Raw genomic sequence first — 27231 nt, 5'->3', positions numbered from 1 at the left:
AAATCGGAGCTATGAGCAGCCAGACAGGATTGTTTTACGTCGCGTGCGTGACTCCCTCTCCTGCGCCGTACGAGCGCTGCCACGCCTGTCTAACGTGTCGTCCCTGGTATCTCTGACCCGATGTACATGTCTGTTTTGGGCTTTCCTCGTCATCACTCGTCCTCTTTCTCTTGCTTCTCCTTGTGCCCTCTCTCTCTCTCTCTGTCCCCTCTCGCTCTCTGCATTGTTCTCTCGCTGAATGTCCTCTCTGGTGCTTACGTCTGGGCCCCCCCCCCCCCCCCTCGATACAGACCACGGTGAGACCCGCGTCCATCAGATCCATGACACAGTTTCGTATCGTGTGTTGCTCCCGAGGTGTGCGGAGCTGTGTGTGCGTGTGGCGGGAGGTTGTTTGAGTGTTTCCCCCGTGTGGCTCCTCCCCCTTTCAGGATCGCCTGCTGAACCTCAGCTTTCTGAGGCTGTTCCGGGCGGCTCGTCTCATCAAGCTGCTGAGGCAGGGCTACACCATCCGGATCCTGCTATGGACCTTCGTACAGTCCTTCAAGGTGGCGTGCCGTAAACACACACACACACACTCACGCCCACAGCTGAAGACCTCCTGGACTTGAAATGGTTTAAAACGGAAAAAGTAAAGCTTGTTAATATCGTTGTTTTCTCTCGCAGGCCCTGCCGTATGTCTGCCTTCTTATCGCGATGCTGTTCTTCATCTACGCCATCATCGGAATGCAAGTGAGTCGAGTCGAGACTGTGTGTTCCCCCGACATTGGAATTAGTTGACTGCCGTTCTTCTTGCAGCAAGTGTATTTTTTCGTATTTATCGAACGTTCCTTTTTAGGTGTTTGGGAACATCGAGCTCAATGACGACACAGCCATCAATCGCCATAACAACTTCTGTACCTTCCTTCAAGCGCTCATGCTTCTGTTCAGGTAAAAGCTCCCCTCATGTCAGCTACACAGCCTCTTCAGAGGTACACAGCATTTGGACAGTTTACTTTGGGGCTGTGTTATTTCCTGCTTGGTACAGCCTTGAGGGTGCCATTGTAAAGGATTGTAGAGCGTTACATCACCCTGCAGCTTTTTCAAACCACAATGTGAACCAGCACCCCTCCACCCAGTGCGAAATGGTTTCTCCCACAGCCCGGAGGCAGAGCTGGGAGTCTGCCACTAATGAGAGCTAATGGCTGAGTAAAGGGAAGTTCCAAAGTTCATCCAGGGGAGAGGGGAAAGGGAGTGGCACTTCTTTCTTTCCTCCTGTATACCTCTGCAAAGCCAGGGAGTGTGTATTCTCCTGGGGGGGGGCATTAATTGGCACCACTGAACAGGCGGTCTGCTCAGTGTCAAGCTGTGTGCCCCCAGGCTGAGAGAGAGAGAGAGGCTGAGAGAGAGAGAGAGGCTGAGAGAGAGAGAGAGAGAGAGAGAGAGAGAGAGAGAGAGAGAGAGAGAGAGAGAGAGACAGAGAGAGGAAGAGAGAGAGAGAGAGAGAGAGAGAGAGAGAGAGAGAGAGAGAGAGAGAGAGAGAGAGAGAGAGAGAGAGAGAGAGAGGAAGAGAGAGAGACAGAGAGAGAGAGATAGAGGAAGAGAGAGAGAGAGAGAGATAAGATGCAGTTTGAAGTGTGCTCGCGAGGATCGCCGTCGAGTTTGGAGCCGAAAACCAGGAACACGCTGTGACTCCCTTTTGAACCTTCTCCAACCCATCCCTGTGATCACCAGAGGTCCAACCATGATTCTCCTGCATGTCTGTCTGCGCGCCTGCGCGTGTGTCTGTGTGTTTGCACGTGTGTGTGTGTCTGTGTGTGTGTTTGGGCGCGCTTGTTTTCTGTTTGCCAGGAGTGCCACAGGGGAAGCATGGCATGAGATCATGCTGTCCTGTCTGAGTCACCGGGCGTGTGAGGAGAGATCGGGGAACCAGGGGAAGGAGTGCGGCAGCGACTTTGCCTACTTCTATTTTGTCTCCTTCATCTTCCTCTGCTCCTTCCTGGTCAGTGAGACGATGGACCGCATAGACGGTTTAGAAAGGCTCAACAGCTAACGGATAATTGTCTGTTTTCGAGGCTGTCTTACGTTCCCCAGTGAGCTGAAGTGTCCTATTGAACGTGACGGGTCTGAAGAAAGGTTTAGTCAAGCTTTAGTCGAGCGACGGTAATAATGGCTCCCTTTTGAACGCTCGTTTCCAGATGCTGAACCTGTTTGTGGCTGTCATCATGGATAACTTTGAGTACCTGACCAGAGACTCGTCTATACTGGGACCTCACCACCTGGACGAATTCATCCGCGTTTGGGCTGAGTACGACCCTGCCGCCTGGTATGTGCCCTCCTCCTCCGCCTGATTGGCTGGGGCCCTATACCCAGTCACGTTCCCTGTCCCGGAACATAGCCTCGAGGGGGATAGGCCTCTCCCCCCCTCTCCCTCTCTCTGACAGTTTGAGACGTGCTGACAAATGGTGACCGATGGCCCGTGTAGAGGCTAACCTGCTAGCGTCCACTGTCCAGTAAGCTCTGATAATCATTGTTCTCTTTGAAGCTGTCCTGAAGTCTGTGTTCTATATCTGCTTATTCTTTTCGCAGCGAACGGATTTCCTATAAGGATATGTACAATTTGTTGCGTGTAATCTCGCCCCCCCTTGGCTTAGGGAAGAACTGCCCTAATAGGGTAGCCTACAAGGTTTGCAATCCCAGACATTTCCTACGATAGGGTGCTTTGTGTGCCTATGCCAAAATACATTTGAAACTGAATGGCTCTGCACCAAACGAATCACCTACACACTAGCAACTGTCCCTTCCAGAATTGACTGGCTTTGGTTAATGACACCAGAGCGCAAAAAAAAGCTTTCAACGCCATGGCAACGCCCCGGGTATGCCTACAGCCACGCCTCCTTTCTAGCGTCCACCGTCCCTCCAGGTTAGAGGCCACACCCAGCTCAGCACTCACTTCCTCCTCGACGTGCGGTCGGATGAAACAAAGAACACCGTTTAGTCCCAAGTTGATCGCCAGATTCAGATCTTGAAAACATCTGAATTGGATCAAGGTGTATTAATTTGTTGTGTTTGTTATTTGTGTTCTGGGACCCGGACACGGTGGTTAAGCCCACCGGAACCCAAGAGAGAGGCTGGATGAAACCGAGGCCGGCGTTGAAAGCTTTGTCTGCGTGTACGCCTGGTGAAACCTCCCCCCCCCCCCCCCCCCCGGGATGTCTGTGAGCATGCCCCCCAACAGACATCCCACGTACGATGCTGTCATTCTCTCCCTCATCGGCATTCCCATCTGTTGACCTTTCACCCCAGTCTCATCTCCCACGTCTCCCCTCAGGGTTCCTGAGCTCATCCACCGATGCATCCCTGGTCCTCGGCAGGGGGGGGTGGGCAAGGATGGCATCCATCACCATGCCACGCTGGGAAATCTCAATAACACAGATTTCTGTTTTTGTTTGTCTGTTTGTTCGTTTCCCTTCATGTTTGATTTCCGACCCTCTAACCTTCCCCCCCCCCCCATCCTTCTCTATTTGGGTTTTGGTTTCTACTCTTGTCAAGTGGTCGTATCAAGCACCTCGACATGTATCAGATGCTGCTCCACATGTCCCCACCCTTAGGTTTGGGAAAGAAATGTCCGCCAAGAGTCGCCTACAAGGTAGCCCTCCCTCTCTCCCACCCTCCCTCTCTCCCGCCCTCGCTCCCTCCTTCTCTCCCTCCTTCTCTCCCTCCTTCTCTCCCTCCTTCTCTCCCTCCCCTCCCTCCCTTCCCTTATGCTCGACCATGTTCTCCCATTGGCTTAAACGCCAGCCAATATCTGTGCTCTGCAGTGTTCCCGTGTTTCTTGAGTTTCTTTTGCCAGTGCTCTGATATCACCCCCTCCCCGCCCCCCTCCCCCGCCCTTATCCTCTTTTGTTTTGGAGCAAGCTCAGCTTAAGTGAGGTCTGTTTGCTTATAGCGTGGAAAACCTAGGGGCCTGTTAATCGACCTACAATACAGCGAATGAGACTAAAACCACGAGTAGATAACCATGCGATAGATCAAACACACATGCAACACAGGGGCTATGCACAGGTACAGTAACGTGTACATTTGACAATTACGGACCGTATACACCATGCCACAATCCCTCTACACAGCTCCTGTCCTCCGAATAACACAAGTCTACAGGAGACAGGAAGACAGTCAAGTTACTGTATGACCTATCAGCATCGCTCCCCGGCCTGGTTTGACTCAACCCTTGAACTGTGTGTCATCCCCCGGCTTCTATTGTGTGGATCAGTGTGTGTGTGTGTGTGTGCTTCTGTTGGCTTTTCTACGTGAGAACTAAGTGTGTGCGTGTGTGCTTCTGTTGGCTTTTCTACGTGAGGACTAAGTGTGTGCGTGTGCGTGCGTGTGTGTATGTTTTACCCCGTGTGTTCTGGTCTGTGGCATTCTCCATTCTCTTTCATCCTCTCTCTCATCTTTTTGTCTCTCTCCGCTGATAGGTGGGTGGGTCCGTGTGCGAGCTTGTGTGTGTGGGTTCGTGCCTCACCTCTCCCTCCCTCCCACACCCCCCCACCTCCCTCTCATTCTGAATCTGTCGGATACGTCTTTTTCACTGCCGCTGATGATAGGCGAATGCTTTTTATGTTCAGGGGAGCTCAACTCTACCACAGTACCTCAAACATCATTTATGCATGTAACAGTACCTTGTCAGATTTTTTGCAAGTCTTTTAATCGGCAGTTCAGTTCAAGTTCCATTGAATGGACAGTCAGCGACACGTCCTTAGATGCTATTAGGTCTAACGTCCAATTATTTTCCCCACTGCAAGTGTGTGGTTGTTTAGGTTGGCAACCTAAGAGTGGAGCTCCTGAGATCTTTGAGGCACCTCCATGGTTATGCGTACATGCCTTTCTCTCACTTTTCTTTCGATCAATGTCAGTCTTGCACCAGTGCACCTTGACTTGCAGCATAGTGCATACTGTTGCCGCTAGCGGTGAATGTGAATGTCTCGTTTGTCTCTTCGCTTGTGCTCGTCCGATGAGGAAGCTTTTTGTGCGCTGAAGCAAACCTTGTTCAGACTGATATCAACAACACTGAATCGATTTGCATTCCAGTGAAATTGTAACTATGTGATTGAATGATTTTCCTGCAAAAGGGATGCCATTGGTTACAATCCATGTTTGAGATCTGTTGACAGTTGGCAGCACACAGACTGGTTTCTCTAGATTGATTGGTCTGGTCTAGACGAGGTGCCTACTGTATTCGTATGTGTTAACTTCTCCCCCACATGCTGTCTCCAGCGCCTGGTCAAGATGAACATGCCCATTGCCGACGACAACACCGTCCACTTCACCTCCACCCTCATGGCCCTGATTCGCACGGCCCTGGAGATTAAACTGGGCTCAGGTGAGAGCCTCTGTTCCCCTCTCTCCACCTCCTCCACCCCTCTCTCCACCCCCTCCACCCCTCTCTCTCTCCACCCCCTCCACCCCTCTCTCTCTCCACCCCCTCCACCCCTCTCTCTCTCCACCTCCTCCACCCCTCTCTCTCTCCACCCCCTCCACCCCTCTCTCTCTCCACCTCCTCCACCCCTCTGTTCCCCTCTCCACCTCCTCCACCTCTCTGTTCCTCTCTCCACCTCCTCCACCCCTCTCTCTCTCCACCTCCTCCTCCAGGCAGACAGGCAGGCAGGCAGACAGAAAGGCAGACAGGCAGGCAGGCAGACAGGTAGACAGGCAGGCAGGCAGACAGGCAGGCAGGCAGGCAGGCAGGCAGGCAGACAGACAGGTAGACAGGCAGACAGACAGGCAGGCAGACAGGTAGACAGGTAGACAGGCAGGCAGACAGTGTACTTCAGAAGTGTTTCAGAGACAGATGCCAGCTTGTTTGTTCACAACAAAGGGGTTTGGATACCTGGTTATATGGGTCCCATTTGGACTCGTTCAAGGGCTCTGTGGTGGGCTGGGTGTGTGATTGGGGCCGTACGACGTCCCAGCGCCGAGTGCCTTCTCCTAGCTTCACCGCACAGTCCCCCGTTTTAATGAAGCGTTCTCCGCCCCGGCTCGCCTTGACAATGGCTGCGCTCCACTCTTTTGCACATCTCTCTCTCTCTCTCTCTCTCTCTCTCTCTCTCTCTCTCTCTCTCTCTCTCCAGGGATGGTGGGCCAACGTCTGTCTGACGCAGAGCTGAAGAAGGAGCTGGCAACGGTGTGGCCCAGTCTCTCCCAGAAGACCATGGACCTGCTGGTGACTCCACACAAGCGTGAGCACGTCTCTCTTTTTGTCGATCTCTCCTGGGGATCAGGCCTGACCTGCATGTATCATCTCTGTGTTTGTTTACACTGCGTCTTTATGAGGTAAACAGCCCGAGATATCCACCATGTGTTCCACTTTGAAGTACTACCGGGCCATTCCAGCTTGCTAGGCGTTCTTCCCATGCCCCAGACAGCAGTTACTGCAGAGCCCATCCACAGGATGAACTTGGCTTATACTGACACCTTGTGGCCACAGGAGAGTATGACCTCCCCCAAAAAACGGACATTTTAAATGGATATAAAAAATGTGCTTCCATCTATCTATAAAAAATGACCAGTTTTATTAGGAACAAATCTGCAGTTCTGGCTTAGCGAGTGTTCCCTTTTAACCTACTTTGAGGGGAATGAACCGGCTCCATACGATTACTTCAACAACACCAATAGGGATGAACGAGACCACAAATGAGTCAGCAGTTTTATGCATCCACTTCCCTCTCTCACCTCCTCAGCCAATGAGCTCACAGTTGGGAAGCTCTATGCAGCCCGGATGATCTTTGACTACCTCAAGCAGAGGCAAGCCAAGAGACTTCAGCAGGTAAACACACACAAACACACACACTCCCGTCACAAACAATTTGTCAAAATGTCAAGTCTTTTTTTCTTTGTGCTCCAAAATATTTCGACCCAAATCCACACAGGTTGCTCTAGATTCTAAAGGCCACCATTTTGACGGGATGACCGGGTCAACATTCTGCTTCTCCCATGAATCCGCTGAGCATGTTGCCATCCATCTCTCCTCCACAGAGTAAGATCGAGGCTCTGTTTAAGCCATTGCTGCCTCTGACTCACATGCAGGAGAAGGACAGGCCTCCAAACAGTGTGGAGCCTCCTTGTGAACTCCAGCCTCAGCCTCAGCCCCTGCCTCAACCCCAGGCCCAGGCCCAGGTCCAGGCCAGACCTAGCACCAACTCCCTTAACAATGGGGGTGCTCTGTAAGTTTGCCCCCCCCCCCCCTACGATGTCCAGTTTTACTTTGTCATTGGATGAACGGCCATTCGTCCAGTTGCAGTAGATCATGTCTGGGGGTAATCACTTCTGTATGTGTGCCTGTGACATCCAGGCCTGGCCATAAGCACCCGATCAAAGGCTCGTCTTCCTGGGTCACAGAGTCTCGAGATGTCCAGAGGCCCAAGATGAAGAAAGCCAGGTCCAGGGACCAGTCAGAAGACGTCCCAAACCCAGCCAGTCCTAAGGTACCACTGCTCTCCCATTCAAACCCGATTTTCCATGTAAAAAAAAGAAATCCTCCTAGATTCAGTAACCTTTTGGTGCATATATCTGTGTCTGTTGTGTTGTTTTGTGCTGTCTGTGCCTGCGTGTGTGTGTGTTCCAGGAGTCTGTGGAGATGAAGGAGATGGATACTAGTGTGGCGTCGGTGCCTGGTGACGGGTGTTCTCTGGACAGCCATGGAAGGGCGGTGTCCATGCCTCGCCTCAACGCTGAGCTACAGGTGCCCCCCCCCCTCCCACACACACACACACACACTTACAAACCACATTAGCATATTTCATTCAGCAACAATGGATATGGTGGACTCATGAAAGGCAAAGATGGTTTACTAGATATTTCTGTCAAATGTGTTGAATTCTATCCATCTTCTGAAGTTACTGCTTTGGGAGAAAAAGAAAATAAATCAAGATGAATCCTTCAGTCCATCCTGAGAAACCGGATCAGCTGCTCATTTCCTGAGCGATGTTGATGTTGATCGATTGCTGCATTTAAGTGCATTCCTTTCAAGGGCCAATTAGAATGGATGTGTGTTGATCCTACTTTTAGTGCAGAGGAGAAGTCCCGGATCATTTGATTAGACGTGGGATGGCTGCCAGCTATTTGCCCCGTATCGTTTTTCCACTGCTGCCAACAGAAAAAGATGATAGTGTCTCGAAATGGTTGTGGGTAGAAAGTTGTGTGTGTGTGTGGGGGAGGGGAAGAGAGGGATTCTGTTACTGGAGGAACGAGAACGTGAAGAGGAGGATTAATGAGCTGAGGCTGGAAGGGGGGATTGCCCTGTGACCCAGCATGGTGCTTTTCTCACCTTTTATAACCGGGGGGGCAGGATATCCCTCAGCAAATACAATTAGAGATGGCCTTTTGGAAAATCGCTCGCTATTGTTCGAGCAGAATTGGAGGTATGTGGCCTGAACTCGAGCCGGAATCCCACTGATGGATTTCAATCTCCCCCGGCCGCTTAATTTGATTAGATTTCTTCATTTTTTTTTTTCTTCTTCTTCTTCTGTTTGGTGAGCTCTCATTTCCCGCCGGCTCCTCGGCGGAGCCAGGATCGGCCCAGAGATCTCTCAGTCTCAGCCTGGTCAACATGCTCTTTGTGCTCGACTGAAACTCGACACCCAGAACAGACATGGGGCGCTTACACAGGGCTGCTCCGAGGGGGGAAGACGTCGCCGTGCGCCCTCACAATGAGCCTCCACACAGCGCCCAGCTCGCCCCAAATCCCTCTCGACCGCTCTTCTGGATGATAAGCAACATGAGATGTTGATTTGACGGTTTCAGCACCTCTTAATATATGAATCCCCCCCCCCTTTTTGGAGTTTGTTAGGATATCCGTACTCCAAAGACTTGGCCTGGCTGGCTCTCGTCCAGATTGGCTGGCCTCTTTGGAACAAAAGAACACAGCCCAGAGATGGTTCCCGGGATATCTTAGTCAGGGTCCAGGCTGTGCTGATGGACACCAGTTATCTATAGGAGGAGCAGAATCTTTCTGTCCCATATAGATCCATATAGCTAATGATGGGTTATTGCCAGGTGGTGAAATCCACACAACAGATCCTGGATTGATTTAATGAAGGAGAAACAGATGGTTCTGGAAGTTCTCAGAAAAAATATATAATCAAAGAAAATCAATTTTCTTCCCTACATGAGGTGTTTGTTCTCTCCCTTGTTCTTTGTCTGATTGGAATGTTCTTTGCTTTTTTCTTGATTGCCGTAGGCCTGTCTTTTGTTTCTTATTGACTCTTTACTTTATTTCTTCACTTTGGTTATCAGCCCTCGCTCTAACTGCTCAATGTCACCTCTCCCTCTCTCTCCCTCTCTCATCCTTCCCCCCGATCCACCCGACTTTCTGCCTTCTCCTTCTGGTCCGACGCCTGTCCACGGACCTCTCCCCGTCCTCCTCTCCTCCTCTCCTCTTCTCCTCCTCCTCCATCTGTGCTTGGTGACAGCAGAGCCACTCTCGTCATTCCCCGGGGATCCAGCTGGCTGTACGTACCTCCTTCTCCTTCTCCTCCCAACATGTCACAACAATCGTTTTTTCTTTACAAATAAATAATTGTATGTTGGGGGTACTGTAGAATTAGTTGATGAGGGTGTATTACTCTATGTTTGCCTTTTGTTTCTGGGGGTCCTATTATTAGTCTTGTCTGATGTACGGGTCTGAGGTAAAGGGCAGGTGCTGTGTCATGTCTCTCCTGCATGTGGGAGCTGCCCTTTTGTTGAGGGAGGATTAGAGATACAGTCGTTAAAGCACAGCTGAGGAGGCTAGCACGCAGTTTTGGATGGACACCTGCGAAGCCGGTTTGTGTTGAGCCAGTGATCTGACAGAGCTGGGGTGAAGGGAGACAGGCCAGCTGGAACAGGTGGAGGGAGGGACCACGGATATTCTCCTTGATCCTGGAGACACCCAGACGGTTGTTTTAGGCTTAGAGATAAGACCCGTGTCTGAACTGCCCGGCAGGAAATTCTGTAAGATGCTTTCAGGGACACTGCGAGTTGAAGACGTTCTTGCCAAAGCTGCAGAAGGGAAGAATCTCCACTAGGTGGAAATGTTTCTCTAAATCTGCCTGTGCTCTTTGACCACCGTTTGTGTGCCATCTGGAGGAACTCATTGTTGGCATCTTCTCGGATCGGCGTCCTTTTGAAAACAAAGTTCGACACACTGTAGAGAAATAAAACAGACAGGAAAATATTTTGTGAATTCAGCTGGATATCCGGTCTAGGTTCACAGCTCCTTCTCTAGGATGCAGCCGAGCTAAGTGTCCACGGTCGTGGTTCTGCCAACAGCCCGTCCCTGACGCCAGCTACATGAAGCGCTCGGCCTCCACCGCGGCACCCCAGCGGCCCCAGGAGGTGAACCTGCGTGACTACACCCTGGAGAAGCCCTCGCAGGAGAGGGCCCCTCATCACCGCCACCACCATCGCTGCCATCACCGCAGAGAGAAAGACAAGGAGAAGAAGCAGAGGTCCCTGGATAGGAGCCTGGGAGGACAGCCTCCGAGCACAGCTGGTTGGTGCACACACACACACACACACATACAAGCACACGCACACACACACACACATACAAGCACACGCACACACACACACTGAGCACACACATACTGACGTAAGAACGTTGAAAAGTGGATTTCCCCTTAATGCTTCTAGCACACCGAAGGGCTTATTTTAATGTGCAAAGCAAGTTTTCAATGGGAATTCCCACGACCTATTAAGGTTTATGTTTCATATAAGTGCCCACCCACCAATACTCGAAATCGAAAACACGAGTGTCAAACAGTTGTAAAATTTGAGCAGCTCGTGGGCCTCCAACCAAACACACATCCTGTAAATACAAGACAATGTGCCTGACGTAAGAAGGTAGACGTTGTCAGGCCTCGGGAGCTCGTCTGTCATGCAGATCACCTCAGAGCTGCGTGGAGGAGGCCAGGCCTGGCTGGAAGAGGCCAGCCGGCTCCACAGCTGGCTTTTATTACCCAGATAAAAGGGACTGACAGATACGCAGACCCAGTGGCCCGCTAATTTATAGGCGCCTCTCGGCAGGGCAACCTCAGGCGCGGAGAAAGAGTAATGTTTAAAGGTGGGAGGGGGACGGGGGGCTACGCTTTTCAGTCAATGTGGTCTTTGAGTTGAAGGAATCTTCCCTTTGACTGAGGTAAGTGCTCAAAGAGCTGTCATACGTAGATTTGGCCTTGGCCGGGTTTCCCAGATTTGTTAAGAAGCTTTTAACGCCAAGAGCTTCATAAGAACGTTCGAAGAGCGCTCTAGAACACTCTTCAAACGTTCCGAAGAAGCTCTTAGCGTTAAAAGCTTCTTAACAAATCTGGGAAACCCGGCCCCTGTGTGTTAAGACGGTGTACAAGAAGGTTAGTTGACATCCCATGAATTCATCAGACTCCTTTAAGAAAACAGAACGTTGACATTCCACATCGATCCAATTTGACGATCCTCACTGATCTTTACGATGACACCACTACGCTGCAGTTTGGCCCCTCTCACGCTTACGACCATGCGCAGGTGTACAGCAGTCACTGTTCCGCGTGTCGGCCATGTTTGTTTGGCTTTGTGTGAAGGTGCGCCGGGCGATCCGGCAGCAGAGCCGGCCTCCGGAGAGAGGGGTCACGACCGCGGGCGCTCCCACGAGAGGAAGCACCACTCCTCCTCGGCGACGGCGGCGGAGAAACACCGCTACTACTCCTGCGACCGCTACAGCAGCCGGGAACACTGCCACACCAAGTCTGCCACCACCAGCTGTGCGACCTCCCCCAGCGAGGGTCAGGACACCAGCTTCAACAAACAGGTGGGGGGCTTTGCCATGGCCAGGGGGATTTGGGCAGGTCAGGACACATCCGGCCACCTGTCATGTTGGTGCCGGAGAGTTCAATCTGAAGTTTAGGAATGGAGAATTAAGCGGTGTACTTTCTTGTGGCTATTCTTGCTAACCTGTCCGCGCGCTTGACTGTCTCCGCTGCAACTTTTCTTCTTCTTTCTGACTTTGGTGCAACCTCTCATGGCCTTTCACTTCTCTTTCCGCTCTCTCTTTCTTCATCGTTGTCCGTCCGTTTTGTCTGTCTTCTTTCTTTTGCCGCCCATGAAACGCTGTCCTGTCACCTGTCCTCTTCCTGTCTGTCCTCGCCTTCCGCTCTCATCTCACGGCGTGACGGCGTCTCTCCCTTCCTTCCATCCATCCTTCCTTCCTTCTTTCCTTCTGCCGACCCCGTCCCTGCGTTCCCTCCACTCTCGTGTGTTCTCATCGTTTGTTATCGTTTCAAATTGCTTTGTCCCATTTTCATTCAGGGCAGTGGTTGGGTTAAAGGCAGCCCGGTGATGTTGACCTCAGGTGTTAGCACGCCCAGCCGCGGCCGCAGGCAGCTCCCCCAGACCCCCCTGACCACCCGGCCTGGGGTGGCCTACAAGACTGCCAACTCCTCCCCCGTGCACTTTGCGTCCGCCCAGGCCGGCCCGCCCAGCCTGAGTCCTGGCAGGTTGAGCCGAGGGCTGTCGGAGCACAACGCCCTCCTGCACAGCGGCACCTCCCCCGTCCCCTCCCCCGTCACCCGCATCAGCTCCGAGCCCTTCCTGGCGCCCTCCATCGGGAGCCCTCTCCGTAGCGTGCGCGACGAGCTGGCCTTTTTCCAGGACGAGCCTAGCCCTCACGCCGTCGGACGTCTGCCTCGGACTGCGCTGCCTCACGTGGGGGGCCTGCCTCTGCCCCCCCAGCAAAGCCTGAGGGTGGCTAACGGATATCACTTCAGCTTTGGGGGCATTGGCAGCCCAAGCACCGGGGCCAGGGTTCCCAGATACTACTATGAGGCAGAGGAGGACGGATGGTGCTAGCATGGCTTCAAACGGATGTTTTTAATGCATTTTGGATTAAATGTGATGAGTTTTATCATCTTTTTTTTTTTTTTTTTTTTTTACACTGTTGCTAAATACGTGTACAAAGTTGTGTTTAATCTTTTTGTGGTGAAGTGGAACCAAGGGGACATTTCTATTTGAATGGAAACCGAGATGTGTCATTTTTACGACTTGTGTGATGAGGAAATTGGATGCAAATTGATGAATAAATTAGAGTTGTGGCACCTGTAAGATTGAATTGCTTTTACACAAGAGAAGGACATTGTTTATTGAGGACCCAAGTGAATTTCTTCTTTAAAAACTATCAAATGGAGACCAACCAGTCTTAAAATTTCTAAACATTGCTTCCCCGTATCAAACATGATATTCTCCATAACAGGTTTAAACATAATAATCAAAAAGTTCCATGATAAATGAAATGAAATTCTCCAATCACTAATGCTGTTTAGGATGTTTATTGACACAGGATTGGGTGAACACCCCATACATTCTACTTAACTGCGAAGCAGCTTTTCTGCTTTCCTTCCAGACTCTGCCGTTCTGGGATGTTTCCTGGTTCTTAGTCACATTCCTGTCAGAAGCGCCACATCTACCAAGGGGAATGGTGTTGTTGTTACACACTTGTGGATTCTCTTCTGCTAAACATTTCTGTCAAACTTCGCTACCGCCGTACATGAGCAAGTAGAGGGAGAAAAAAAGAACAGTTTTTGGTTTTATTTTAAACTATCGTAGATGTTATCTTTTTATTGTGTGCATTTTTTGTACGGTGTAACGACAACTGTGTTTTTCTGTGTATTGCTTACAGTTTTGCCATCATTTCAGGTTCTAATGTTTCTTACAGCTTCAAATGTTTAATACAAAGTGCCTATCCTTTTAGATAAACTGTAGTAAAGATGCAAAGACAATTTTTCTTTTTTTTAAGTATCAACTCTTGAGTTGTTCATTATATAGTTCTGCAAGAGATGTAAAGCAAGCCTTATCTGCAAACAGAGAAATTACAACTACAGTTAGAAAATGGATGGAGATAACTTAATTCTTGCTATGATTTTCTTTTGATAAATATGTGACAAATTGGTGTGTAAAGGTTGCAACCTTGTGCAAAATCATATACAAACATTTAACAAATATGAAACCTGCATTTGTAGCATATCAAACCAGTTAGGACTACATAATCAGACTAACACAACTGCATGACTGAAATCGTAAAACTGGTCGACAAACACAGTGATGAAGAAGTAGAGCCTACTTCTCTTTCGGGTGTGTGGACACTCCTGCATTGCCTACTGTACTTCAACTACGTGATGACTGTAGGCCAAAAGGAATCTGATAAGAACGAAAAACAGTGTGCACTTTCTGATGGATGTTCTAGAGTAGAGATCCAGATCCCTGATGAGTGTGTGTGTGTGTGTGTTGAGTCGAGCCCCTGGCACCAGTACACTGAACCCTTCTATAGTGTTGGCCCAAGACCAAGATCTGCCGCTACACATCTCTGCTTCCAGTTTGGAGGGGGAAAAATAATCTCAGATGGATAGAAATGTGGTCTACACCTTCTGTTAAATAGTGGAGCGAAGTTGGAACATGTCATCTCGTAGAACCTGATGGTGTTAACAATCTTCAGAGCTAGGCTTCACTTGTTTATGTTCATGTTCATATGACAACACCTTGAGGGTTCTTTTCCACGATTTATCGAGGGAATGCACTATAATCGGTTTGAGCAGACCTATGCTCTGAGATTTGGATGTGGCTATGTAACAGTCAGGCATCTAGAGGAAGCTGGCCTCATGTTTTAGCATCGCAAAGCTTTCTATGAGATGCCCTTGATGGGGGCTGGGGCTTCCATGACCACACACTTGTCATGGGTCTGTTTGTTTCCAGATGTAGGGTCTTGATTATAGAGAATGGAGGGCTCTGCAACAAGACGACACTTTGAAAAGATACTTCATCCATTCTGTAGCTTTACATGCGGGTCTTTCCAGATTCAGGCTTCAGCATGATTGTGACCAAATCTTTTTGTATGAAATTGTTTCAAAAAGTTGCAAAAAAGACTTTGAAATGCATTAAGGCACAATGTGTAAAGCGACTAGAATGTTTAGATCTACAGCAACTTTATATATTTGCATGCGTAACATTTACCCACTTTGACAATGTCAAAAGGAAAACGTGTCTTAAAATGGAAGTAAACAATGTAGTGACGTTTTCTATCTGCTCTGTAAGGTCACTTAACAAGGGTTTTACACCCAGAGGCTGTTCATAAATTATTGGAGAAACTTCCAGAAGTTATTGACTTATTTTTCACGAAGACAGGAACACATTCTTTGTGTGCCGATTTCAGATTACTCATTCTTTTTCTCTTGACTTGTTGCCATAGTGGGTCAAAATAAACTATCCATCTCTACCTTCATTCATCTTTCTGACCTCTGTATTATGTCAGAAGAAACATATCCACCCAAGTCTGTAACTGTTGGTTGCCAAACATTGAACTTTTCCAATGTCTTTCTGCACACTAACTGCAGTGTAGATGTGGCTGTTTTATTGAGGAAAAAAAATGTTTGCATGTTCCAATGATGTATGTGCATGTAGACATCTTAAACACTTTTGATACCACGTGCTCATTTGTTGTTGATTTTTATTTATATTTGATATAACTGTGGGGTTTGTTGAAAAAACAACTTTATACAAAACCAGTATTGAACAATGTTGATCGTTCTACCCATGCTGCAGAGCTAGAACATGACATGTTTGGGTCATGGGATTGACGGAGTTGTTTGTTGCCTGAATTATGTTTATTGGCCAGACTTTGAATTCTGCAGTTGTTTCTACATTTACATTTTGTATGAAGTCCCTTGAATTAAAAAAAAGAATACAATTAAACTGTTTCCACGTAGATTTTTAAAATTATATTTGCAGGGGTGCCAATCTATGCCTATGTATTTAATAAAGGTTTAATATGAAGTAGGTGCTAGTATTAGTACGAGTACAGCAGGGTGTGTGATTTTATAAGGGGGAGTGTGATGTGGGGGTGTCATTGGTATTGTAATATTACTGGTCTGCAGCAGCACAATGGGCGGAGACTATCTCCAATTTTCCAGGTGGAATAAATCGAAGTGGGGCAGGCATGAGACAGTAAAGACGCCTACTAACTCCAGTAGAGGCCTAACTAACTACCTGGATCCATTATGTCAGAGGACATGGATTTATTCTGTTTATAAACCCGAAGTGTTATTTCGTACTACTTAGCCTACATGTAATATTTTATCCAAACAAAACAGACTAATGGATGATGTTTTGCACTTTATGTTGTCACTGGTGTTTAATACGGAGTAAACATGTTTCATCTCAAAGAAATTATGTTGTTGCACGTGATTCTTCACAGTTTTGGAGCCGGTATGGCCGAGGATTCCACAAATACCAAAACAGGCATTCAAGAGGGAGGTAAGGTATTCTGCTCTGTAATCTATTTTCAGTTTATTTTAATTATAACACGCAAAACGTTAGCATGTTTTGTTGTTATTGGTTTATTTAACAACTGCGCTCTGAACATAGGCTATCGAACTGTTTTGTGGTCAAACCTTTAAACATGCGCCTGACTCTTTGTACGAACAGGTGTCATGCACACATTCAGTCAATGATTGTAGAGTCTCCGTATCATTCTCAACCACTTGGAGTTGCTGTTGCACAGTCAACTTCGCTAACTACTCTTATGCATGTTATAAATAACCATACTTTACGTTTTGAGATACTTGCTGGTTGCTTACATTCTGTAACTGTGTGACTATAGTGACTATAGGCTAACCACGCAAGTAACCAAACATAAAGGGAGTAGTTTCCCATAACCTTTCAGCTTCTAATTCCAAAATGACAAGCAGCAGGTCATGTTCCAATGCTGTCCGTATGTGAAGGGAAAGTATTCAGATAATGTTTTCAAATTGTGTTTATGTGAGCTCTCCCGAGTCGCATTTCTTATTGCAGTTCCCAGTAGAGGTATCTGAAGGCAACAGGCTCACTGCCAGTTGGACTTGTATGGTTCTAGCTGGCCTTCAGAGCTGACCAGGCAGTCTTCCCTGGGAGGACCATTACTGTTATAGACCAGACTGTGAAAATGAGATGGGACTGGAATAATACTTGTTTTGCATTTCAAGCATATCAGATGTCTCTCTTCTACAGTAAACCGTCTACGTCACACATTGATAGGCCAGGCCAGTCAGGAAGCAAAATGTCAGATATCCTCCTGGTTAAACTTAAGTCGCAAAGCTGCTTTGATGTTAATTTGCTTCCTTGGGTAAAGAGACATGCTGCCTGACATTTGTCATCAGAGAATCCCCTTGGGTGCCAATCAGAACACCTCGAATGCTCCGTCAACCAGGTTCCTGCCTCGTCTAGTGGGCCATGTTTACAGGTCTCTGCTCTATGACAGATGAACAGTGCACAGCATGCTATGTCATGTTCTAATAGCAGGCTTAGCTAGCCTGGAGAGAAACCTGATCTGTTTGCTCTATGCTACCATATTAAGACATTGAGCACAGATCAAAGCACTCTCCTCACTCTGTCTGGATTTCAGGGGCTCCACGACTGAGCTAGACCACAGCTGGAATACCAGACATACAGTAATGAATGTTATCCATGTTTGATAATCATAACTATGTGTTCAAGGGGAAGCTCTGTCTGATTAAATGTCTGGACAGTATTGCATACAGGCACCTGGTTTGACAGTGGCTGTCATTATTATTGTTCATCGTGCCTTGTAGCTGAGATGTAGCTATAGCTTGTGCTGTGGTGAGTAAACACAGACCATTCCTTGATTCACCCTCCAAAATACACTTTGATACTTGATCTTCTACAGTATTTTATTCATTCACTATTTGTATAGTTTGGATAAAAGGTAAAAATCTGGTCTAGATCACTGTAAGAACCGGATACTCAATGCTGTGTCCATAGTTTAGTGGACAAAATGTTTTATTTAGTATCTATAGCAAACTGTCTTGGTTTTGCTGCCTTAATGCATCTTAAAGAAAACGTATGTCCACCGATATCGTTTTAATCATTGCATGGAAAACGTTCTCCTTCCTCTTAGCATCCCTTATGAGACCCAGTGGTTTGTGTGACTTCCTCATCTTAAACCCTCCCTAACCTGAACACTGTCGCCATCTTTCTGGTGTCGGGTTCTTGATCCTGACGTCAGCGACTCAAGCTCTTCGAACCCGGGTCAGAGCTGTGAGAAGAAAGGGGAGAGAAAAAAAACCCTCCCCCTAAAGCTGCCGTGTCTTTTCAATCACGGACCCCAGATGGAGGTCAGGATGGCCAAGAACAACACGGTGCAGAGCCGCGGCTCTGAGATGACCCAGACTGGCAGAGGAGACAGTGGACGGCCTGTTCCAGATCAAGAGAGATCTGTTTGAGTCAATAACCCCAGACTGGCTCGTTCTTGGCAACGTCAGCTCTTTGGGAAACCCAGAGTTTTGCGACGTCGATATCAACAATTGATTGTGACTTGCTGAAGACATTACTGCATGACACATAATACTAATCTGGCGGCCGTGTTGCGTTCATTGAATGTTCAAACTGTATGACATTTCATACAGGCTGCCCTTGTTTCCCTGGTGGCTAGTTTTGGACCTGTAACATAACACATAGCAAACTGTAAATGAACACGACACCATGCTCTGGCATAGAAAGATTTGGCTCATGTCAGTCTGTGTCCACTACTTCTAAATGCACGGTGTAGTTTTACTTTACAAACACTTCTGGTGGATTGGACTCATGACCATTCTAGAAGTCTGGGGTTGCCTGGACTGAGGACACACAGGACTAAGTGTTTCCTCAGTTGTCTTAAGTTCGATAGCCGAGTGTGTGCAGCCTGACGAAATTCTACTAAAAAATTGACTTCATAATTGTCTTGAACTGGACTCACTTTTTGCTATGATGGGGCTCTTGGCACGAAGGACAGGCACTGGCAGTGAAACTGTAAAACTGTAAAACTCAGTGTAGCAACCGGAGTTCGCTAAACATCTCTCCGCCTATCAGATTGGCACCATCCTTTGATCTAAGTGTCAGGGAGATGGATTTCCTGGTTGGCAGCGTGCGTTGCCTCCCTGTTTGGCTCGGACATGGCAGGGCTTACCCTCCAGGGAGCCCGGCCACAGCTGCAGCTCTGACGCTGGCACAGGCTCCCCTGTCTGCCTGACCAGCACAACACCTTGGCTCTCTGAAGAGTGAGACACACACACTACACACACACACACCCACACACACAAAGTCTTGGGGATGGGGTGGTTACTTAGGAAAGATGTGTCAACATAAAAGGTCAAGTCCTATAAAGATTGACTTTCCAATGCCAGCTCTGTTGGTGGGATGCTTGTGTTAAGGGCTTGTAAAAGTCCACCGTATATTATGGTTCGTTACATCTCACAATATACATGTCCTACAAAGCCTTGTGTTCAAAGTAATGTCCATTTGGGTAGGCCATGTGTCTGTAAAAATCCCTGGCTATGATATTATGGGTCACATTTTAACTAATCAGTCCCATTAATGAGAAATGATCCTGGCTGATGTCGTTTCAGCATCTTGACATTATGTCCTGGTTAATGCTGATGTGAGATGGATGTTTGAACTCCTTCCAGCCAGTCTCTGGGTGGAGATTTGGCATGTTGCCAGCCAAGGAGGCTTCTGACAGGTCAATGTCAGAGCCTAGACTACATGCGTGTTCAGCACCCTGTATTCATTACAGGAAGAAATGTGCACCTTCCTCTGATGGGTTTCCTCTGATCCCTTCTCTCAACAAAGAGTTTGCCCAGTCTGACCCTGAGTCGGAGCAGACGCCACTGCAGGGCCAGAGAGGGGCATGTCTACGCTGTGTGGCAGAACACCCATCAACATTCCCTCTGTTCACCAGCTACGCTACACTGGACTGTGGCTAGGATTGAAAAGTGCAATGGAATGATGGGATGTGAAAAGTGTGTGTTTTTGACAAATGGAAACCTTCTGGTTGTCTGTACCAAAAATTGTTTTTTTGTTAAATCCATTATATTCCATGGACCATGGTACAATCTGGGAAAGTGCATTACTAATTACTCCAACAGGGAAACAACCGGATTGAGATAATGAGCTGTGAATATGTAATTTCTAGGAAGAGGACATTCGTTTTTTCACTTTCCATCTTGAATTCTCCTCCTCCTGACGTGTGTGTGTGTGTGTGCGACATGAATCAAGTTCCCCCAAAGGAGTCTGGGAACGAACCTCCAAATATTTTTATATCCATTTTTCGGTCTTGAGATTGGTCTAAAATGTTCCCAACAAGTGTCAGCCAGGGTCGTCTTCCCAGGAAGGCCTTTTCGCTGGAGGGTTCGCTCTGCTTGATTGCCTCTGCCCTTACGTTCTCTGGCAGTCCCACAGCTGAGACCAACCTCTTCCTCTTACAGTATGGCATTCTGGGTCACACACACAGCTAAACAGTGACTGATTGCAAGACTTTTGCTGTACCGTTCAGATCATGGCAGGCTGATCTTTCACACCAAAAGCGCATCTGACACTTGATATTGGGATCAGAAGGCGTGCTGGACAACCCGCTTAGATAAGCTACGCTTTCTAGAAAAAGCTGAACTCCGATTTTGATGAGCTCCACGTGCAGCTCATGTTCACTCCCCAGACTCTGGAGGGGGGGGGGGGGGGGGACTGTGTGGTTTTGTTCCTCTCATCTGCTCCCCAGCAGGTACACAGAGGCAGCCAGAAGCCCCCGCAAGGCCCCAGCACGGACACACGGTGAAATACAACGTTCTGAGGTCCCCAAGTGGGGCGACACCTGTGAAAATAATACCCCCCCCCTTTTTTTTTCTTTTTTCTTTTTATGACTCCCAGAGCTTTGACGTGACACTGTCCCTGACTCTGATCCAGCAGGGGGATCTGTCTCGCAGACAGGGAGACGACACCCTGTAGGCACAGCACACAGGCCGAAGACGTACTGTAAACACCAGTAATGGCTCAATAGGGATCAGAGCTGACGGGGTAACTGGCTGATGATGAGGGATGCCACCCTCTGGTCTACTCTGGTCTGTGTCTTTCATGGCGGGACAGCCAGGCTGATGGTGGAAGGGGTGTCAGAGGGGGTACGGAGCCTGAGGAAAACAGCTGATGGCTGGGCGGAAGCACCATCCTGTCACCCAGCATGCACCCAGCTTTGAGGCCCTAACCGCCCAACCACTTCTGTGATGGACTAAACAGACCAGGGCTCCCCACCAGAGCAGCTCTGAGGTCGTTTCGACAACCACTACCTCTGGAGGTAATCCATTGTTTGTAGATTGTGTTTTGCTTTGGTTGCTTTCACATCTCGAAGAGGCCTTCCTTGACATCTATAAACACTTGATGCCCATAGGTGTGAAGTTACTGTTGATGTGGGTCACCGTTTGGTTTTTAAATATTGTTCTTCTGGAAAAGAGGAAATGAGCACATATTTGAGATGGAGGGTCTCTTTGAAAGGAGAGAATGTTGGGAATGTTCAGTGAGAAATGCTCCTGTGTACTGGCCATGGGTGTGAAGGAGGTGACCAGTGTGCGTTCTGAAGTTCAGGGAAGTTGAAATAGCTCTGGCTAACAGCAGTGAGGTTGATGCATTTGCTGTCAGGACGCCTTTTGTGCAATATCTCACTTTTAATAATGATTGTTGTTACAATCTGCAAAGCATAAACAAAATAAATATAATACATTTCCAGATCATTTTCTCAGCTGTTTAGACTTAAACACCTAATGTGGAGGTCAATCACTAATCACCGCGGTGACTCCTTAAGCAATTCCATGAGAACATTTAATCTCTCAATCCTTTTTTGATGACCTTTAAAAACACTATTATGGAAAGGAAAAATATCGAGACTAATGTTATTTCCCTTCCACATAAATAGTTCCCACTAGACTGAACTCAAGTTAACCGTCCATGTAAATGACCTGAACACAAACCAAAACCACAGGCCCTAATTACCCATCAAATGAGACCAGCAGCCAGGACACTAGACCCTAAGGCGTACTACTTAACACCGAGCTTAGGAGACAAAGATGACTGTTTGGCAGTTACCTCTAATCTCCTCTCTAAGTATTTCCCACAAACTACTTCAAGAGAAAAATGATGACTTTCTGTTCTTGGAGAGGGTTTCCCATTGTCTTTTCCAGTCCAGACTGTTACAACTACACATGATCTGTCACTTTGGAGGGCTGTGTAGGATACCAAGTGGAGATCCGTGGTATTGTAGATGGTATCAAACTCACGGTGTGATTCAGGGTCTGTCTGTTCCACTCCTGGTTGGTCTGTGTTCTGTCCTTAAGAACCAGACTAAGACCTCTTCTCCATTCCTCTATTCTCCTGCCTTCTCTTCTCCTGTCAGCACATGGACTCAAGATGGTTGTCAGGGTTTTTCCGCTCCCACCTGGATGCAAGTCATTCTGCTTTGAAATGCTCCCATCTCTCCCTCCCTTCACAGGCCTGGCTCGGTTCCATGCTGTTAGCTACCGTCTACCTGTCATATTCATCCGTTTGAAAAGAGCCGCCTCTTCGGCACTGTCTGACGAGGGCGTGATGTCGACCAAACACAAAGGTCTCCAAATAACAACAGGGGTTCCTGAAAGGGCGCCGTTCGAAACGCATTCATTTCTAATACCTCGAAATAGCTTGTGTCGTTTTTTTTCAGCACCTTGCTGGAGTCCGTGGTGTGCTGACGGTGCATGCCCCAGTGGGCTGAGGAATGCTGCCTGCGGCTCAGGACAGACCTTTCACTGCTTAATCACAGCGTAGTCATGTGTGACTGCAGTCCTTCAGCCCTGGAGTGGAGGCTGAGGGAAGCGTGACAGACACACTGTACAGGGGACTGAATGATGGGATCCGCTGGCCAAATTAGAGGCCTTTCACCACTTTTCTTCCAAGGGTCATGTCTGCTGAGCAGTGAGATATCGTTGTAATGTATCCCTGCATGGTTCGCTGGTTTAGCGACAGTACCTGGGGTCATTGTGCGGACTTGCCGTTTGTGCCGAGGATTAATGTCAATGTGAAATGCGGAAAGGCAGCCATTAGGGCAGCTGTGTTTTCCGACGCCAAACACTTCCTTCTCCAAGTTGGCTGAAGGTTATGTCGTTATCGAGCACGGCATCAACAAAAACTCTGAGGGGAGAAAGTTTCTGTCTCCATCGCCACTATTAATAGTGGGCGCAGATGATTAATCAGGAAGTTACTCTAAAAATAATTCCTGTGGGCATTGGGACTGATTTATCGACTCTACCATGGGTATTTTCACAGCTCACCCCAGAGCAATTCATTAGGACCCCTATAGGGGTTGATGTCAAGGGCCTGGACAGGGCCGAGTAGGGGCCATTTGCCCTGTATCTGGTATGGCCTTCCTTGGATGATGGATGATCCCACCCGATGTAATTACAGTAAAGCTCGGGGACAACTCAAACATGTGAAGGAGATCATAGAAGAAGAATAGAGGAAGTCTCATTATAAAGCATGTCTCTGTCGCATGTCCGAGCCATCCTTCAGTTACGACCGCTACAGCACTGCTCTGCCGCTTCTCCTGCGGCCATCCAGAGATTAATGAGCACAATTACGGAATCGTTTCTCACACGCTGGGAGGAAAGCGCTCCTCTCCCCTTCCTGCTAAATGACTGGCTCCTCTAGAGCAACAAAGGACGAAAGTTCAAGAGGCGGGTGAGATGTCAGGGCGCTGATCGGTCTGACGACATGTTGTGTTGATCTTTCTACAGGGAAGGTGGATTTGTTGCAGCAGCTGTGCCGGGTGGCAGGTAACAGCACTAACGTCTCCTTCTCTACGGGGAGCCAGAGATGTCTAACTCTTCATATGGGCATGTATGCCACTCTGGCAATGCCAACACAGCAGGCATTTGGACCAAGGTACGTTATCGATCATTCATTCATAACCTATAGCGTGTAACTATGGTACGTGTCGTTGTTTTACAGTATGTGATCAATGTGTGTGTGTGTGCTCTTCCCCAGGTTCTCTGATGAGTTCAGCGTGCTGCTGGAGGTGCGGGGGGTGCAGAAGGAGGAGGTGAGCCTGCTGACCCTGCTCAGCCCTCAGGGTCACATCCAGCTGCAGCTGCGTCTCAGCCCACACGCCCTCAGCTTCGTGTCCACGCACCACCGCCACTACGAGTACGTGTCGGAGTCCCCGCCCCCCAAGCTCTGGGTGTTGCTATGGGTTCCAAAGGCTTTGTTGATTGTCGCTTTGGATAAAAGCATTTGTTAAATGAATACAAAATGTTGTCATTCCCTACTACTGAGCTGAACTATACCCCCCCCCCCACCTTTGCTGCCCAGGTTTCCAGTTGCTTCTCTGACGGACGGCCATTGGCACCAGGTCTCCGTGGGGGTGTCGTCCCACTGGCTGGCCCTGTACACGGACTGTGTGCTGGTGGAGATGGTCAGTTGGAACTTCCCAGGACAGGACATCACCACCGATGGACTACTGATGGTTGGAGGGATTCTGGAGGGCTTTGAGACCCCATTCGAAGTAAGGGATACCTAAAGTGAAAGTCGCCAAAGCTTTTCCGATCGTGTTTTCCCACGTTCGTTTCCAGCTACGGTAGTGCAGATATCCAACATCTTCCAGGTGATGGCAGTAGAGAGGGGATAAAAAGCGTTCCTTTTGTATCATAGCTTTATTCTCCATTTTGCAAAGGATCTGTTCCAATCACTCTGTCTCTCCCCTTAAGAATTCAGTCCGTGATTGAGTAGGGAGTCCAAAATATCCCTGATGAATCTGTTCCTCCACCTGCCAACTCCCAAATCCCCCCTGAGGTTTCTCTGAAGGCCTCCCTTCCTTAACTCAAGCCAGAGCCCAACGCTCCTCAGCCAATTCATCATGGACTCTGGATGTCATCTCTCACTGCCCTTAATCAGCGTTTATATTCCATACTCTTCATGCATTGGTGAAGTCAAAAAAGGACCATATTTGGATGATTTCGACTTGAACTGGAAATCCCCTTCCCTATGGTCATGGTTAGGATAAAGAGGTTATGCACGGTCTACAATGGTCAGCATGAGGTGGGATTGCCATGACCCCCGTGGTCATTGCCATGACTGTCTCTAATGCTCCTGTCCCAAGGAACCTCTCGCATGCATGAGTCATGTCCAGGCAAACGCTGTGAACCCCAGGGTCGGTGGTGAGGACATCTCTGGTTCTCCCCTAAGGGTCCCACCTCCTGATCGACTTCTCCCGCCTCTGCTGCATCTGTCCTCAGGGAACCCTAAGACAGATGACCTTTGTGATGGGCGACCCCATCGCTGCCAGAGACCACTGTCTCCTCCATCAGCCTGTGTGTGACGGAGGCCGTCCCAAACCTCCACGCTCCCCCAGGACCCCTCTACCCATACACAGCCTCCAGGTACACGCCCCTGCAACACCTCGAAATGTTCTACCCCATTACTCAATGTACTAGGCACTCTGACGGCTATTACAAGATATTCCTTCCAGTGATGAAACGAGACTCTTGTGCTTGGACATTCCCACATCTCAGGCCCACGAAGAGCCATCTGGTGACTTGTCAGACATCCGAACCAGCGGCCTGACGAACGACACGGAGAGCCCCACGGCTGTAGAGAAAGGGCCTGGGGTGAGTACTGGATGACAGGGGGAGCAGGTCATGCTGATGTACTGTACAGCTGTGGACTTACTGAAGTCTTCGGGAGCGTTTTTGTAATACGCTCCTGGAATGCATTCCGCTGTGTGTGGAGCCTTGATATGCCCATTATACAGAGTAGAGGAAGGTCTCACTTATCGAATATACAACACAATGGAGGCAAATAACGCCCGAGCGACAGATGACGGGAGCGGGAGATGAATGACCTGCAAAATCTGGAAAGTGCATTTGTGGAAGTGAAGGGAAACCCACTGATTTCTCATTTGTCCCCATAACGCCATGCTTTGTTTTCCTAACGGGGAGAGCTGAGATTCATTAAGGTCATGGAAACATGGGAACAGGCCCTGCATAAGAGCATACCACATCAGAGTGATGTGTGTGTGTGTGTGTGTGTGTGTGTGTGTTTGCGTGTGTGTGTGTGTGTGTGTGTGTGTGTGTGTGTGTGTGTGTGTGTGTGTGTGTGTGTGTGTGTGTGTGTGTGTGTGTGTGTGTGTGTGTGTGTGTGTGTGTGTGTGTGTGTGTGTGTGTGTGTGTGTGTGTGCGTGCGTGCGTGCGTGCGTGCGTGTGTGTGTGCTGAAAGCAGCTATGACAAACAGCCCATTAGGTATGGGATCACCCCTGGTTTCACACACTGCAGCACCCCAGAAACATCCAGAACGTTGTAACCCTGAAAAGACATTATCACCTCCCAGCCCATCAGAGGGCACACCATATCCATGCAACTTCACAAATCAATCCTACATATATTCAGGGTATTTTGTACATAAATCTAAATCTTCATTTTGTGTGATCTCGGGATTATGAATTGACATTTTGTCTGTGTTTTATTGAAACGTAAAATGTACTGCCACCAATGCTTGTCTGAGAATTTGTGTGCATGTTTTTACTTCTCTCCTGAGGGCTAAATGTCCTCACATTCCCCTAACATCACATCTTAACACATCCTTGTATAACCAGTTCACGTAGTACCTGGTTCATACTAAATGCTGTTAGGCTTCATCAAAACACCACTTAATGGAGGTACTGTACCTATTTTTAACTCGCACTCTTGCCTTGCCTTCCCCTTCCTCACCCCCCCTATCTCTATCTCCTACGAAGATGAGATTTGGGCCATTAAAGCTGTTAAGACACCTCTGCGCATGTTCATCACCCAGAAGAAGCCATGTTTGTGTCCCCCCCAACAAGACAGATATGAAGGAGACTGTCTCGTGGGAGTTTAGCTCTGCGCCGCAACCCAGAATGTTCCCCTCCCTGAGACACTGTCCGTCCTCTGCAACCTCAGACCACTAAAACGTACAATATTCCCAGGGCTGTAATCGAGCTATATACCTAGTTAATGAGCTGTATAAAAGAGCTGCTTTATTAGAATGCCAGTGTCTTAAACCAGACCTAAAGTTCAAATACGAAAATTAACTGGCCTGACACTTTGTCCTAATGGAAACCATGTGTCTTGTATAATGGCCTCTGAGTGGTTAGTGATGAGATCGACATGCCCTATAAAGGGAGATGCTTGGAAGAGGTTCGTTTGGGTAAAGTGGTAGGACTTTCTGAATGCTTTGAGTGAGTTCAGCGTTTTCTTCATCTGCATCCAGACCAGTGACAGGGGGTGTAACTCCCAACTGCACTTTTCCCACAGCTGAAGTCCGCGCAGATGTGCTTTCCCATGGGGGGGATGCCCCTTGTCATGGTTTCAGGGCTAATGCCAGTGATCCTTCTTGCTTTCCAGGGCGTGTGGTCATGGATG

The 27231-nt window shown here is 48.5% G+C and overlaps 2 protein-coding genes across 2 annotated transcripts in view; both read left to right on the top strand.

Annotated features, from left to right (window-relative positions):
- cacna1ba (calcium channel, voltage-dependent, N type, alpha 1B subunit, a) overlaps window positions 1-13086 on the top strand; it is a 54467-nt gene extending 41381 nt beyond the window's left edge. The window contains 17 exon segments of the mRNA XM_047048753.1: window positions 291-296; window positions 429-545; window positions 664-729; window positions 836-927; window positions 1828-1978; window positions 2175-2302; window positions 3529-3625; window positions 5254-5359; window positions 6108-6215; window positions 6717-6802; window positions 7012-7199; window positions 7328-7460; window positions 7601-7717; window positions 9450-9485; window positions 10285-10507; window positions 11571-11797; window positions 12295-13086. Of these exon segments, the coding sequence (XP_046904709.1) occupies window positions 291-296; window positions 429-545; window positions 664-729; window positions 836-927; window positions 1828-1978; window positions 2175-2302; window positions 3529-3625; window positions 5254-5359; window positions 6108-6215; window positions 6717-6802; window positions 7012-7199; window positions 7328-7460; window positions 7601-7717; window positions 9450-9485; window positions 10285-10507; window positions 11571-11797; window positions 12295-12834 (2421 nt within the window). The 3' untranslated portion in view covers window positions 12835-13086.
- Window positions 13087-15989: 2903 nt separating this feature from the next.
- si:dkey-61l1.4 (collagen alpha-1(I) chain) overlaps window positions 15990-27231 on the top strand; it is a 28209-nt gene continuing 16967 nt past the window's right edge. Inside the window, exons 1-6 of the mRNA XM_047048752.1 lie at window positions 15990-16287; window positions 23592-23739; window positions 23842-24000; window positions 24166-24358; window positions 25089-25232; window positions 25365-25460. Of these exons, the coding sequence (XP_046904708.1) occupies window positions 16182-16287; window positions 23592-23739; window positions 23842-24000; window positions 24166-24358; window positions 25089-25232; window positions 25365-25460 (846 nt within the window). The 5' untranslated portion in view covers window positions 15990-16181. The remainder of the gene's footprint in view (window positions 16288-23591; window positions 23740-23841; window positions 24001-24165; window positions 24359-25088; window positions 25233-25364; window positions 25461-27231) is intronic.

Source organism: Hypomesus transpacificus, chromosome 24, assembly GCF_021917145.1.
Source record: "Hypomesus transpacificus isolate Combined female chromosome 24, fHypTra1, whole genome shotgun sequence".
In the NCBI taxonomy this organism is placed as follows: Eukaryota; Metazoa; Chordata; class Actinopteri; order Osmeriformes; family Osmeridae; genus Hypomesus; species Hypomesus transpacificus.
This window is presented reverse-complemented; position numbering and strand designations above follow the sequence as displayed.